At 49.6% G+C, this 14,603-nt stretch overlaps 6 protein-coding genes across 6 annotated transcripts; 1 reads left to right on the top strand and 5 right to left on the bottom strand.

Moving 5' to 3' along the window:
• Window positions 1-201: 201 nt before the first annotated feature.
• Window positions 202-2,483, top strand: BO79DRAFT_277242 (fungal specific transcription factor domain-containing protein; the record flags this gene model as incomplete). The annotated part of the gene is made up of 6 exons (XM_025687808.1): window positions 202-276; window positions 331-395; window positions 462-595; window positions 770-1,353; window positions 1,454-2,121; window positions 2,175-2,483. 6 exons carry the CDS (start codon window positions 202-204, stop codon window positions 2,431-2,433), a joined length of 1,785 nt encoding a protein of 594 aa, XP_025543276.1. The 3' UTR covers window positions 2,434-2,483.
• Window positions 2,476-3,684, bottom strand: BO79DRAFT_235693 (ribonuclease P subunit p20 family protein; the record flags this gene model as incomplete). Its single annotated transcript, XM_025684503.1, has 4 exons — window positions 3,555-3,684; window positions 2,893-3,493; window positions 2,600-2,742; window positions 2,476-2,552 (listed from the first exon to the last, which is right to left on the bottom strand). Exons 1-4 carry the CDS (start codon window positions 3,625-3,627, stop codon window positions 2,476-2,478), a joined length of 894 nt encoding a protein of 297 aa, XP_025543275.1. The 5' UTR covers window positions 3,628-3,684.
• Window positions 3,685-3,983: 299 nt separating this feature from the next.
• BO79DRAFT_243386 (uncharacterized protein) lies at window positions 3,984-5,858 on the bottom strand (the record flags this gene model as incomplete). The annotated part of the gene is made up of 3 exons (XM_025685281.1): window positions 3,984-5,298; window positions 5,367-5,611; window positions 5,838-5,858. 3 exons carry the CDS (start codon window positions 5,856-5,858, stop codon window positions 3,984-3,986), a joined length of 1,581 nt encoding a protein of 526 aa, XP_025543274.1.
• Window positions 5,859-6,805: 947 nt separating this feature from the next.
• Window positions 6,806-8,127, bottom strand: BO79DRAFT_277226 (uncharacterized protein; the record flags this gene model as incomplete). The annotated part of the gene is made up of 2 exons (XM_025687807.1): window positions 6,806-7,659; window positions 7,905-8,127. 2 exons carry the CDS (start codon window positions 8,125-8,127, stop codon window positions 6,806-6,808), a joined length of 1,077 nt encoding a protein of 358 aa, XP_025543273.1.
• A 1,267-nt stretch (window positions 8,128-9,394) lies between these two features.
• BO79DRAFT_285364 (uncharacterized protein) lies at window positions 9,395-9,934 on the bottom strand (the record flags this gene model as incomplete). The annotated part of the gene is made up of 1 exon (XM_025688346.1): window positions 9,395-9,934. One exon carries the CDS (start codon window positions 9,932-9,934, stop codon window positions 9,395-9,397), a length of 540 nt encoding a protein of 179 aa, XP_025543272.1.
• Window positions 9,935-11,387: 1,453 nt separating this feature from the next.
• On the bottom strand, window positions 11,388-14,057 carry BO79DRAFT_243384 (copper amine oxidase). Its single transcript, XM_025685280.1, has 4 exons — window positions 13,168-14,057; window positions 12,956-13,120; window positions 12,282-12,907; window positions 11,388-12,152 (listed from the first exon to the last, which is right to left on the bottom strand). The coding sequence occupies exons 1-4, from the start codon at window positions 13,976-13,978 to the stop codon at window positions 11,751-11,753; spliced, it is 2,004 nt and encodes a 667-aa protein (XP_025543271.1). The 5' UTR covers window positions 13,979-14,057; the 3' UTR covers window positions 11,388-11,750.
• Window positions 14,058-14,603: the final 546 nt, after the last annotated feature.

The following is a 14,603-nucleotide window of genomic DNA, read 5'->3' as shown; positions in this document are numbered from 1 at the left end:
TCGTGTAAAAGGCTCACCCGCCTTTGTGTATTAGTCTATCATAGCATACTCCTTTTTCCAGCCGAGCGATGAATGACCATCTCATGCTTTTCTTGTTTTCTTTGACGACCTATACCCGGACGATTCTCATTAAATAAATGCGTATGCTTTTTATATAGTTTCATAGTTGGATTGTTTGAACCTCGTAGTAGTATCTTCGCAATGGCGACCTCACGTGATGCGCCCCATACATTGATCGCCGCTGCCATCCGACGGGTTTCTAGTAGCTACAACCAAGTACAGCTTGCTGTTGTTCCCGTCCAAGCATGCAGTCAAGACCGTCTAGTATAGCGAAACCTCGGCCCAAGCGTCGGCAGCGAATTTGTCGCGCTTGTGATGCCTGCTACAAGAGGAAGGTACAGATTACTACCTATTCACAATGCCTTACGTTGTTTGTCCACCCCGATACTAACCCGATCTAGATTCAGTGTGATGCAGCAACGCCACGCTGCAATTGGTGCCATCACCATGATCTTCCTTGTACTTTCAAACGCAACCAGGAACGTATCCAGGAACACTCTAGATCCCATGACTCTCCAAGGTACTGTTTCTCAATGTAGTTCTGTTTATATACTGACTCGTCTAAGCTCCCAACGGATTAGTTCCACCGAAATACCGCTTGCTTCACAAGGTAAACAAACATATTATGCCCTTTCAACCATCATATTAGTTTGTTTGAGGCTTCGCGTTTGTTCGAGGGAGACACTGATCATTCTGTGGATGGGTGTAGATCTGAATCACCCGCCATTAAGACAAAGTGGACCGGACTTGACCTTTACTCTTACAGTCGGGCCCCAGAACAATCTCCATGTCGGAGGACATGCTCTCGGGAATTTATGCACTTTCAATGGCCTGCCATTCTTCTCCGCTACTGGCCGCCAGTGGATTAAGGAACGCACCGGCGAAGATGTAAAGCTTGAGTATACGTCACCAAGGCCATCGATACTCGACCCGTCAACGCCCAATGGGGTCGCGCATGCAGTACCGCTTCCGGACAAGGGAATTCTGTGTCAGCTGCATGACGAGTGGGAGAATTCAATCCTTTCCAGAATGTTTCCGTTTGTAGACCGAGTGCTCCTTGAATCAACTGTCGCTGCCGCCTACCATAACGAAACGAGTGTCTCATCGCCTGGTGCTGACAGCGCTAGGGCCTGCATTCATGCGTTCACGGCAACCTGTGTACATTCCGCAGACCAGCAACATGGACATAGAGTAGTACATACAGAGGACCATCTTCAGACCGCCCACGACTTGGTCCCCCTGATGCTGCACGAGTCTGTTACCATAGATGGCCTGCAGGCCGTTCTGATGATAGTAAGTTTGACAACCTCGCACTGATGTACGGAAGATGAAAGGGAACGTTAGGGTGGGAAGTGAGAAAGGCAGGCAGGTGCTAAAAATCATGCAAAATCAGAGTCTTTGCTCCTTGGTAGTCACAGGGAATATCCTGATACTCGAGATGTTACTCACATCTGCGATACGCTTCGTCTTCCATCTAGATGGTCACCTTGCCCCAGTCTACGTCGACGACGACCAGTTCAGGAGAAGCCTGCATGTCCGAGAATTATTTTGGATATGTTACATCATGGATAAGGAGTTTAGTCTACGCGCGGGTCATCCTCCGTGCCTGGATGAGAGTCAGTGCGACCTCACACTCCCTGATATCCACCACACTGCGCCAGAATTTCTCGCAGGCATACGTCTTGCCATGCTTCAATCTGAGGTGTATCATCGATTATACTCCTTGAAAGCTTTGCGCCAGACAGATGCCCAGTTATTGGGCGCTATTCGCGATCTCGACAGCGCCTTGGAAGTTTGGAGAATGTCTGTTCCCACCAACTTTCGGCCACGCCTCATTGATCGGGAAACAAACGCCATGGACACTCCAAATACAATCTTTCAGTTACACTACCTGTACTGCATGAGTATGATACATCAAGCAAGTGGAAGATGCTCTGCCTGGGTCCAGAATCACGATACATCTGAAGCGGGATCGAGTCTCGCTATCAGCGTTGAAGCCAGTCGATCGATGCTGCAGAAGTTCCTAGACGACCGTCTTGATTTCAATAAGACCAACTTGAGGTAAGCATCGGTTGTGAAAAGTTCATTATCCTTATCATTAACATGTTATACAGGTTTACTCTTCCCTATTTCCTGACAGCTATCTGTCATCTTTTTTCTAACATTCTTTTTAATCCAACGCACGGTGGCATTGATGACGACTTGGAGCTGTTCATGTCAGTGCCAACTCATATCAGATCACGCGTACCGCCAGAAATTCCGAGATTGTCGGCTTATCACATCAAGCTCTTCGAAAACTTCGTGATGGAATTAGGACGTCTTGCTAGTAGTGCTATTAACAAGGCGCGAGCAGGATCTCAACATGTGAACTAAGAGTTGCTTCAGATGTGAACAGCAATTTGATTTTCACTAACACTAGATCGCTAGAGGGGTTGCCGTGCCGTTGTACGTGAAGAATTCCCATACTTCGATGAGATCGATGGCCGACCATGCTGTGTGTTGCTGCTGAGCGCCCGCTGCATGTGGATGCTGGGTAGACGCTGCGTGACCGGGAGAATCTTCCAAGGCAGCCGGCCTGCCGTCGTCGTGACACCGGGAAAGCGCACAATCGGCACAAGGTCTAGATCCATTGCGGCTATTCGAGGGGCCGGAAAGCGACTGAAGCCGGACTGGGCTTGCCGGCTGAGTTGCATCAGCATCTGCATGAATGCTTGGCCATGGCGCCCGTAAGAGGAGGGATTTATCCGCCTGGCTGGTATATTCAGTAGCGTGCCGCCTGGATTCGTATCGTGCATTTCATTTCATTTCCATACCATCTCACGGAAACCTCACTTCAACGAAACCGCCACCTCCACCATATTCACCCACCTCGTCCTGGTCTCGGGCAGCTCTTCCTCGCCCTCCAACCGCGCAACGGCTCTCTTTCTCTTTCGCAACGCTGACTTGGATAAATCGCCATTCCCATCCTTCAGCTTCGCTTCCTCAACCTCCTTTTTCAACCTCTCACTCTCCTCTACCGCCTTCTTCCTCTCTTCTTCATCCTCCACCACATCGTCGACCACAAGAACACTCCCCGTCTTCACGCTCACAGTATACTCCTCTCCCCTCGCCTCAAACCACTTCCCCACCTTCAAGGCCCTCTCCATTGCCCGTCCCGTAGCCTTCACAAACACCTCCTCTTTCTTCAGCGCTTCGTTACTCTGCGCCAATTGTGCGATTTGATTCTTTCGGTCGCCCTTCTTTCCTTTGTTGTTTCCGCTGAGCAATTTTGCCGTGGCGCGGTTCTCCGCCGCCCGAAGGTACTTCTGGACGCGCTTGACGACGCCCATTGTTGGGGAGCTGGATGAAACGTAGATGGTTTTGGGAGATGAGGAGCCCGAATACGGGGAGGGAGTGGAGGGATGTGGGATGGGGCGCTTTTGGATTTTCACATCTGCATTGCGTAGCAGGTTAGTGGGGTTGTCGCGAGAAAGAGGCGGAGGAAGGAAGCTTACGTTTGGGGAGTTTTGGCATCTTCTGGTTCTTTTTCTCGAATTCGAGGGTTTTGGTTAGTGGAGCAGGCGCCATCTTGGCGGTAGGGGGATATGTATTCGAGGTCGCTGGTAACAAGACACGAGTGGGTTGTTGTATACAGAGATGAGGGACCGAAGAGGAGCGAAGCAGCGATAAAGTAAAGTGATGGAATTGGGAAAATGAGGTGCCATTCCGAATGAGGCTAGCGCGGTCAAGTCGTGGTTCTTATCGGGCTTATCGCTGGCTTCCCTCTTTTGGAAATTCCCATTGTATTCCCAATCATCATCATTCAATCTCGTATGTCACATTAAGAGAGTATCATCATTGACGGCATTCTACTAAACCAAATCCCAAACGCCATAGCTTTTGTACAGTCTTACTATATCCCCCTACTCCACCCCAACTCCTAATCAGTACGCAGCCTGCAACTCAGCTTTCGGCTCCTCAGCAGAGGAAAACAGCGCCCGCATCTTCTTCTTACGGCTCTTCTTCCCCAGCTTCTTCCCATTGACATTGACATTCTCAGCCGGAGGAACATTCTCAGTCGCGGCAGTCTCCTCCGTCACAGACCGCTGCATCTCAGGGTACTCCGGAACAGGATCTTCGACCGCCGGCGGCGGCTCAGGAACAGCAGTAGGCTTCTCCGGCGTCGCTCCATCATGCATGTCGTTCCTGTACCAGTCCCTATCCTTGTTCGCCCAGTTGCGCCATGCGCCCCACCGCTCAGTGACAATGTCTTTCTCTAGCGCGTGCGACTTCGTCTCAGGCTCGGGGCTGGGCTCCTCGACAATCGTCTCTTCAGTCGGGGCGTAGCGCTCTTCCTGTTGTTGCGCTTCGGGGACGTATACGTCGTCTGTTAATTCGGGGAAAGCCTCCATGTGTTCTCTTGTGGTAGTGAGGGGGTGCTCGTCTTGGATTGAGTCCGGGTATCCTGCATCCGAGGGGGCGCCGCCCTCTGACGGTTGTCCGTCTGACATGGTCTCCTCGATGAAGATCACCGCTTTGTTGTAGTTTCGTCCGGGGCTGGTAGGTGTGGGTTCCATGTATCCACCATTACTGATCTCATGATCTCGCTCTTCCCTGCGATTCTCGTCCTGGTCATTGTGATGATGGTACCCATTTATCCTAGGATACTGCTTCAGCTCCGACAACTTCGCCTCGTAAATAGCTACCATGGCCTGCACCAAGCACGTCACGAACCCGGGCTCCGCGCCAAGGAGGTACTGGAACCGCGGGCTCTCGAAGAGATCTTCATCTTCATCGAACGCCGCGGCGAGACGGCTCCGTATATACACGCTGAAGAACCACTGGTCCCAGTCGGGGACTTTGGTGATGGCTTTTCTGGCCACGCTGAGGACGTCGAAGATGGAGAGGTCTTTGTCGAGCTTTTGCATGTATTTCTTGGATAGAGTTAGTAGGCTGCTCAGCTCGTACTTGGATGCCGCGGCGTAGGCGAGCACGCTGCGTCGGTACTCGGTTTTGGTCCAGTCGCCGCTGTGGCGGAGGGTTTGGTACGTGCCCGTGTGGAGATAGTGGACGATTGTGTGGGTGATGTCGTCGTCGATGTCTGGAAGGGCGATGCAGGGGGTTGTTCGGGTGATGAAGTTCGGGTAGGTGCTTAGGATGTCGGCGAAGACGGGGGATTGCTTGAGGTAGTATTCTGGGATGGAGAATTTGCGTTCGCTGGGGCCGAGGAGGACGATTACGAGGCGGGTTTCGTAGGGGCTGTGCGGTGTAGATGACGTATGGTTAGTTCTAGGTGGTTGTGATAGGTGGAGGAGGGTGGTACTCACGATAGCTCGGGCTGCTCATACTCCTCGAGATCGTCGTCGAACTCGGGCTTCACGTTGGGAGTATATCTAGCAGACATGTTGCTGGTGTTGCCGCCGGCGACCATGTCTGTAGCTGTGGATGAAGCTGTACTTGCAGTAGCAGCAGTAGACTTATCCCAACTAATACTAACACTGACGCTCAGATCTTCTTCTTCCTCGTTGTCTTCTTCTTCTTCTTCAGCCGAGAAATAGTATTGAAAGATGACCTCCAGAATGTCGAAGTATGGGATCAAGTCAAACAGTCAAGCAGCAGCACGATAGTTGCTAACACGACCGGACCAAAGTAACGGAGAAAATTCACTACAGATTCTAATGATGCAGCAACAGGGGGGAACACGCAGGATATACCTACCCAGCCCTGCATTCCTCTTCTTACCTCCCCTCCAGCAATGCATTATTCACTCAGTGAGTGAGTAAGACATCAACTCACACCCTATGAGCTGTCCACCCCATGATGATTTCCCCTGGGCCAATGACACGACAACACATCAAGCCGGAGGTGCTTGAAACCCAATGCAGTCCATTCCAGGTGCCATGTTTCATCTGGTGGTTTGGGTGGAGATCCCGGTATAAGCTTGATGTGTTGGCGGTTGTTGATGGTGGGTTGTTATTGGGCAGATTTGGGCGTGAGTGATGCTAAAAGGCACCGGGCATCCCCACTTGGTTACTGGCGGGAGAATAGGCATGTCATTGTTGCTGTTGTTGCTGCTAACGGAGAATTTTGTTTAGTTAGGTGGGGTGGGTTTGAAAGGGGAATTTTCTTTCTCCACTTATTGTCATGACAGTCGTGCGTTTTGTTGTGGTGGGATTTGATTCTCTTGGTTTGCGTTGGGAGAATTGAAAGAGTACTTGCGCTGGTGGGGATTCTGCACACTAAATATCCCCGACGATAGTGATACTTAATAGTCACTCTTCTCAAATGCGCAATCTAGAGCATAGATTTTGTAGGAGCTTCAACAGTCAAAATCTCAGCTTTGTATAATTTTGTACTGACAGATTAATCCAGAATTGAGTCTTATAAAACCACAGAAAGTTTCCCTTAAGGAAGAGAAACTATAGAACGCGATAGTTCTATCATTATTTCTCTCATATACATCTAAATACTTCACTGCTTAACGTTGATTCAATCAAAAATAGAATACAACCAGCCCATACTCTCCCCCGAAGGCAGCGTGATTCCTGCTGGAAGGAAAATGCAGCTGAGGGGCATGCTATGCACCACAGGGCTGCTGTTGGGGTGTTAGGGTGTTACTTGTAGGTATAAAAATACCATCAAAATATACTATAAGAAACTCACGAATAGCCAAATGAGATCTCTTTTTTTAAAAAAAAGAAAAAAATTTTTTTGAAATGGGGCCTGAATATGGAGAAATCCTGGGTGTCTTTCCAATGACTACTGGTTACGAGCCAAATTTGTTTGGACCCCCAATAGCAAATTCATACTCCCCCCAGTTTGCAATAAAGTCCTCTGTGACACTGGCATGGGATATTCTGTGGAATAAGTCGGGTTTCGTGGAATGCCGTTCAACGATAATCAGCACAATGGGATCTGCGAATCGCAAGCAAGGCTCCGCACCCGGTACAATCCATGCTCTTCTGCCGATTGTGATTGCATAATACCGACTGTGTTCTGTATTTGAAGAATCGAGGACCCATGCCCCATCTTGAGCAGGTATGTGATTTGCAGATGAGCTTGAACCTTCCTCACTTCGAACGAGGGGGAATGCCTGGCTTTTGAGATGCAAATAGCCTTGAGTATCGAGCGTAGCTGAGCGTGCCGGCAATATTATGTTCATCGCATTCACCAGTTCTTCGATATTCGTCAAACCGGTTGCTGTTTGAATAGTGCAGCCGCCACTTTCCGAAGTGTTTGGAATTGAGGGAAAGCTAGACATGAAGGGACATGGACTTAACTCGAGATATGCCCCAAGCCATGCAGCAGTACTACCTTTCTGCAGCGCAGCCGAGGCGAGGGCCAGTGTTGCTCCCACCCGGTCATCCCGATGAAATTTGCTGGGATCTAGGCTCACGCCGAACAGTCCCATGATACTAAATACCATGTCAACTGGCCGAGAAGAGCTTCGTATCCATGTTGCCTTCCACAGAGCCACTTGTAGTTTGTCGCTGTTAACTTCACCCAAGTCATTTGGCTTTGATGCCTCTGAGGTAAGCCAAAGAAGGTATGCCTGATCCCTTGTAATGGTCTGCATTCGAAAGCGGATCTCAATCCTGTCTTCCCCATGATCCGAGAATTCTAACTTACATGTCAGTAGGATAATTCGAAGATAAGAAACAACGTACCATTCAACATGCCTTCAAATCGAGACGGGCCGGGCCTTGATAGAGAGCCCTCACTGAATGATATGCAGTCAATTCCGCGTAGTCGTGAAAGTTCTTCTTGCACTACATCGTACCCAGGGTCCCCGGGGCGACGCAATTTTAACTTCACCCAGAACCCTTTGCGGACCGCTACAACTAAACCCTGCAATGATAACGCACCCGAATGGAATGGCTCTATTGTTCCGACAGGTTCGCAGTTACTACCGCCGTACCAGTCCGGAAATTTCCATTGAAACACAACCAGCACAACTGGTGGAGCAATCGCTTCCTGTAACGTCCAAGCTCGCTGAGCCCATGTTGATCGCTCTGTCGGATCGATTAGTCTTCCCAGGCCACCAGGAAGAACCAGGCACACGGCACAACTCCTGTAGATATCGAACATATGCCGAATTTGCCAATTTTTGTCTTCTTTATCCTGCTGCTTTATACACAAGCGGTCTATCCACAACAGGTTACAAGGCCCTATGCTATGACGATATTGTCTCGCAGCCCGGCAGCATGTCCTCAAGACATTTACACTGATTGACCCGCCACTTTCGGCACCTTTGACTGAGAATTGGCCAAGTGATGGGGGCGCGAGAGGAGTCAGGCCCTGCCATGGGTAAGAAATCGTCGCAAATTGGTTCTCGTTGGCTGATAGAGTCAAGAAGGAATTGATTTCCAAGACTTGGTCGTTGAGTAACGAGTCAATGACTAGGAAGCGGAATCGTTTCGCAACCAACTTTGACAAATCGAGCGTTGCCCCATTAAGCTCCGACAGGGGCTTTCTGAACTCACAATATTGCGGCATTATCTGAGTGGCTCGTGATGGGGACCCACACTCAAGTGTTCTCGTCATATTATCTTGTATAGAGTGGGGATTTCGAAGGTCTCTTTGTTCAGTTGAAAAGGATGTGAGGATACCTCACCAGCTACATTGGAAGTGTAAACCAAAATGCTTCTAGCATGAGCCTTCGTAGTTTATAACAACCTTAAGGATCTGCGGAAATTTGGGCCGCAACACTTTATGCAAGCCACGTCGGAATCCCATAAAGGTGCATGGTAGTCATATTTCCAGACCTCACTGGGCGACCGATCTAAGTGGGCCCGATATGCATGGTTCCTTTAGGGAAAATGTAGTTGAGTAGTTAGTTAACTATTTCCTAGGCGGATGACAAAGCAATTCGCCGTGGAAATCAAAGAGAAGGAGATAATTTTGGGTAAAAGCCAATCAATTTAACTTATCTTAAGCCTAGAATATAAAGTTGGTGGGTTCCTGACAGGCAAGAGACATGGCCTGCATTTGTAGTCGATCAAGGTCATCCTTTGAACTCTCAGTAGATGGTCGGTCACCTGTGGAGACACTCACGTGCTGCCATTAACCAGTATCAGCATGTAGTTCCGTTTATGAAAAGTAGCATCTGTAATGGGCAGGATGCCTGCAGGGTCGGTTACAAGTCTCGTCTAGCCGTAATGCCTACATCTGCCAGTGTTCTGTGGGTATGATAGTTGATTGTATATGCTAAGTCTTAGATAACTTCATAAGCCACGTATTCATCGTAGCATGTCATAACAGTCGTCACATCATTATGTCTCGTAAACGCTCTCAAATCAGATCATAACTCCATCCCAAAATATGTAGCCCCGGTACACCATGCACCAATATACCATCAAAAAGCCGAATGCATTCGTAGATTATCTCTCGTCTGCGAATTCCGAAATATTCCTTTGCCTTTCAGTCCTAACATCGTTGCAAGAACTCCACGTCGTTTCGACCGTATAGTCGTTTCTGGGCCATGTGCTTCCACACGCACCAGTCCATCATCTGAGGGTTTGTCTGCTGTGGTAGTGCGCCGGCTTCGCACCATAGTCTTGACAGCGTTGGTGATCTGCGTCCGGATGGGCGGAAATTCTGACTCTTCGCTTGTGGGCGCCAGATCTGGATCATCTTCGTAGGTCTCTTTCATGACTCGAGCATTGTCTTCTTGCGCCGCTTTTACGCAGCGGATGAGGATGTTGTGGTGGCCTAGGCAGCGGCGAAGATCGGGAGTTTGAGATGCAGCTTCACGTTGCAGCTTGCCGTGGGAAATGGCTGCCAGCTTTCCTGGCATGGCCGGTCGGTTTGTGAGTTGAGAGATGCCCGCACTGAGGCGGGGTGCCCGACGGACTACCGTCGTGGGCAGGTGGAGGAATTCTGCAACTGCAGACATGGTGTTGAGGGGCTGTGGAGACGGATGGTCTTTGAATTGAACAAAAGTGTATCAGATGAATGCATTTGACTGGTGATCTGGATTGCAGTGTGGGCGATACGATGCATTATATACTGAATTCCCTGCACTTGTTGAGACATAGAAAATCGCAGCAAAATACCCAAATAGGAAGGAGTAGGCCAAAGCCGTCGTATGCTGGAATTAAGATTCGTCAACCCGTGGGGAGAGAAGAAGCTCGACCATGGATGAAACACGTAATCCTGGCCTGTCTGTCGCTGGACTCCAAGTCACAACGTCAGTCATAACCTAAACATTGCAGTCCTAGTAGGGCCTGGAATGCCACGCGGCGTCGCTCCCTCTTTTCTCCCTGCTGAGACGGTCTTGCTCGGGGTGGCTCTCAGCCAGGGTGGCCACTTAGTCACTCTGGAATTCTCGAGTTCATGGATCGACATAACCATTCCCTTGGTAGGATCAAGCCCGTCATCCCCCTTCCCAGGCTTTCCATTTGCATGTTGACTCGCCGTCACAGCGTAAGTCACAGCGTAAGTACCTTTTCTCGAGTCAGATAAGTTCCTGTGCCCTGGTTTGTTCCCGGTCACGTCTAGGTCCCCCAAAGCATCCAAGCCCCGCGACAGGTTCCAGCGGCAGCACATTCCGCCTCTCATATCGTCCGTTGGTATCTTAGGTAATGAGTGATGAAGCGTTGTGCGTTGAAACACTAGTCTTCTCCACCATGATTCATGGGGATACCGTCATTGATCGTGAAATCAATAGCATCATGACCGGAGAAGCTCATGATGAAAGATAATTCCATCCCTTTGCCACTGATTTGCTAGTAATCCAACATTTCGATGCTGAATGGTATGCTAAGTAAGTGTTTCTCTTGCTCTCATGGCCTGTTTCTCTGGCCCCGAAAGTCTCTCGTCGTAGATTCGAAGTGCACTAGCCAGATCAGCTTCACTGACGCATCTACTATGAAGAGAGAGTAGCTTATCGACAGAGTCTGACTGCCCCGCCATGAGCGGGGGGCAATGGCGTCACAGCCCACAATGATCAGTGCCCAGTTGAGACAGAGACTGCAGGGGCGAGAAAGGGAAGAGACTGCGTCGCAAAAACCCCCTCCAGCCACGTGCTTCGAGGCCTTCGGGGAGTAAACAATCCACCGACGTTGTATCATCCACTGCAGTCACCCAAGGATTCGTCACAAACAAATCCAGAGTTATAACCTTGTTTGCCTCGAGCTCCATCGCCCATTGGCTCATTGTAGACTAGTGCCCAGGAGGTGTTGTTGACGTCGCCACTCTTCTGGAGTCTCGCCCTCGTTACATTCCCAATGTCTGTCGGTTTTTGCCGGCCCCTTTTTTGCTGGGGAAGGTGTGAATTAACCCCGCTGCTGCTAATGACACCATTGTTCTATTGTTAGAGTATTTAAGCTCAGTAGCAGCATGCCGATCTTGTGAACAGTTTCAATGATGGACAGACACAGGATAAATCACTGATCATACGCGATGAGCTATGGTAATTGGGACAAAGGAAACATGATGATCAACAAGAACGTCTCAAGAATTCTTTCTGACCTGCTCATATGCTCACATAGCTCTATGTGCGTCATTTGATATCCACGGATTTGACCTCCTTGTCGGCGATACCTCTAGGCATACTCCAAGTTTCAGACCTCCACATGTGGATGACTTGTCCAACTGGTTTTACTAACAGATCTGAGCTCCAAAACAACCCGCATGCTATTATAGGTCCAGATTGATCATCTGTGTGATCGAACCTCCACATTTCGATGAAACAAGCGAATTAAAATCTCCTACAAATTACTCTTGCAGCACACAGACCCCACCGGCTCTGGAGCCTTATACTCGACACTCTGATTCGCCTGCTGGTTAGATGGAGGTACGTCATTCGTCGGATTGAACAGACAAAAATTGTAAGGCTTCAGATGCACCTGAACAATTTCTGCCGGCATAACTGGGAAGTCCTCCACACGGGGATTGTGTGTAAGACCGTAAGTATGCCAGATGACAATATCCTGGTTGCGGACATTCTCGCGGGACTCAACCCAGGACTTGATCCCTGTGCCACCCAGCGACTGGTTTGTGTATTTTCCTGCCGGGAAGAGCTGGTCATCGTGATACCGGGTGACCCAGATTGAGTGCTCGGCGAATTCAGACCGCCGCCAATGCCAGGAGCCGGGTTTGGCTAGGAGCATCTGTATTCGGTAATTGGGATTAGTGTCACCACCTTATGCTGTGCCCAGGTAATATGTATTTCGTGTTCTTGATACCTGGTTCTTCAAATCTGCTGCTGATTCTGGGACGGTGGATAGGGAGGACCTTACCTGGGACCTATGAGGAACGAGTTTATACCCCAGCGGAGTACCCGAGACCGGGTTCTCGATGTTCTCATTGAGTATCTGGAAGACTCGGCCTTTACTGACATCGTCTTCGACATGACCTGCTCGGTCCAGAATCTTCTGCTCCGTCACATAGCCTGTACCAAGGGGATTGAGTTGATCGTCCCATGGCATGGCCACAGAATCTGTGGAAGCAAAGCTATTGTGCACACCGCCAATCGCAGGATCAATACGAAGGCTAAATAAATGCTGGTGGTACGGGGCCATGACACCATCTGCTACCCGGGTTCCCCACGGGACCACGACGTCTTTGCCAATAGGCTGAGTGGAGAGGATCCCAGTTGCTCTGGTCTCGAAGGTGATTTCACCAGACTGGTCAAAGTACCACATGAAGATGTATTCGTAATTGGCCACTGTAATGATAGTCTGGAGGACCAATTGACGCTTGCGTACTACCGTTGCTTTACCGGTACGGTGGTTTGTGTGCTTCCATTGGATCCCGTTGTCGATTTCGTGGATACAGATTGCATTAGGTCGGGGAGATGCATTTCCGTCCACTGAAACGACGTGGCCGTCTATGTACTTGATCATACCGAGGCAGTCGCAGCCAACTAATAGATGTTAGCATCAACATTGAGAAAAGGGAGTGAAATTCTTACGCTCAAGGTTGTTGGCTGTCACACCTGCACCCACATTTCCTAGGTCAAACGCAGCCTTACGGTAGATGGGATTGCGCGGATCACCATACGGAACGAACATCTCAGCGAGTGATAGACGGTAGAAATTGCTTTTACCGTCAAAGGAGAGGTCATGCAGCGTTAATCCTGTCTATGATCAGAATACAACTCTCTAGTCAAGGGTATATTAATACCTTCGCGCCAGTTGAAACCAACTCGGAATCGCCATTTCTCCCACTCGACAAGGTGACCCTTGACAGTAAAAGAGGCGCCCTCGGGCTGAACCACCTGGTATGGCTTTAATGTCATTCGCGGAGGGGTCTTCTGCAGACGGTGGTCATATTCAGGCTCCTCTGGAGCCGTACGGCGATGAGGCACGCTGGAACCTTGTGTCACGCTCTCATCGGCCCCAAGAGGAAGCCGGATGATATTTTTCACCTTCATGGCACACAAGTCAACAGTAACCATAAAGTCTAGCGGAAAGCTGTAGTGATTGGAGTCTGGATCGTTGTTTGCCGGGTTCCTCATGTACATGAACACCTGAGCATGCCTCGTCTGTGTATCCTCGCCATCCACACCATAGTCCCATGGGTCGAGGACCACCGTAGTATCGTCAATCTGCAGACGCTTAATCTCCGCTTGTACTGCAGGATCAGCCATGACAGCCTGGGCCACTTCGTTCATCTCCGCTCGGTCGCCTGGACCATGGAAGTCTCGGGGAAGCTCAGCATGGTGAACGAAGGTGCCATTGGTTACATCTACCACTGCTTCGAAGAGCCGAGGTGTTCTTTTAATGTACCAGTTGAGGAATATACATCTTGGGAGAAAAGGTAGGGGTTTATTATTGTGTTCAGCGTCCAGAAATTCGAGCAGAGCCGCCTTGGGTGGCTCCTGCAGACCACCGGCCTTGAAGTGCAGGGGAATCCCAGGATAAGCGTCTTTGACCAAGGTGGTAGCCTGTTCGATCTCGACCGCGGTAGCGGGGTCAAGAGGGTGAAGTGACATTGTCTCTCGATGAATGCAAGATTAGATGTGAAAGGTGAAACGATAGACTCGGTCGCTGTCGGTGGTCTGTGTATTTGGGTCGGTGGTCCGCCTTATGTAGGGAACTCCCTTTGGGCCCAGTCAACACGCTGCGCGACAGGATCTTATCGAGAGATTGGGTGTTAATACAATCCTACTCGTTCAACCGTCTGGATTTGGGTAAGCGGAGCATGTGTGAGAGTGCAACGGCGGGCCGAGTCGATGAACTGTCCATGAAGAGCTGCATGTCACCCCCGCACTGATTGAAGGCGGATTGGATGAAGCTTCCGGCCAGATTCCGTCCATTCGGGATTCGTTCATTCCTCCGTTTGTTTATTTCGCCGTGGGAGGCTAGAATTGTCTGTTATCAATGGCTTTTTCGTTTCCTGTCATAACTACCACTAATGAGTGTTAGATACAATCCGGAAACGCAAAACAAGTTGCACTATAACCATAGCGCCATAGCGCATGTAGCAACTAACGAACACGCAAATTGAAATAATTATGATATCTCGTTTTCCCTTCGTATATGCAAATCAAATCGCTTCAATGCATATTCAATGGAATATATAATTCTGTCGACGGGATGGAACTGAACACAACTAAC

The sequence above is a fragment of the Aspergillus costaricaensis genome (assembly GCF_003184835.1).
Source record: "Aspergillus costaricaensis CBS 115574 unplaced genomic scaffold BO79scaffold_5, whole genome shotgun sequence".
NCBI lineage: Eukaryota > Fungi > Ascomycota > Eurotiomycetes > Eurotiales > Aspergillaceae > Aspergillus > Aspergillus costaricensis.
The sequence above is the reverse complement of the archived record's forward strand: the minus strand, read 5'-3'. Positions and strand labels throughout refer to the sequence as shown.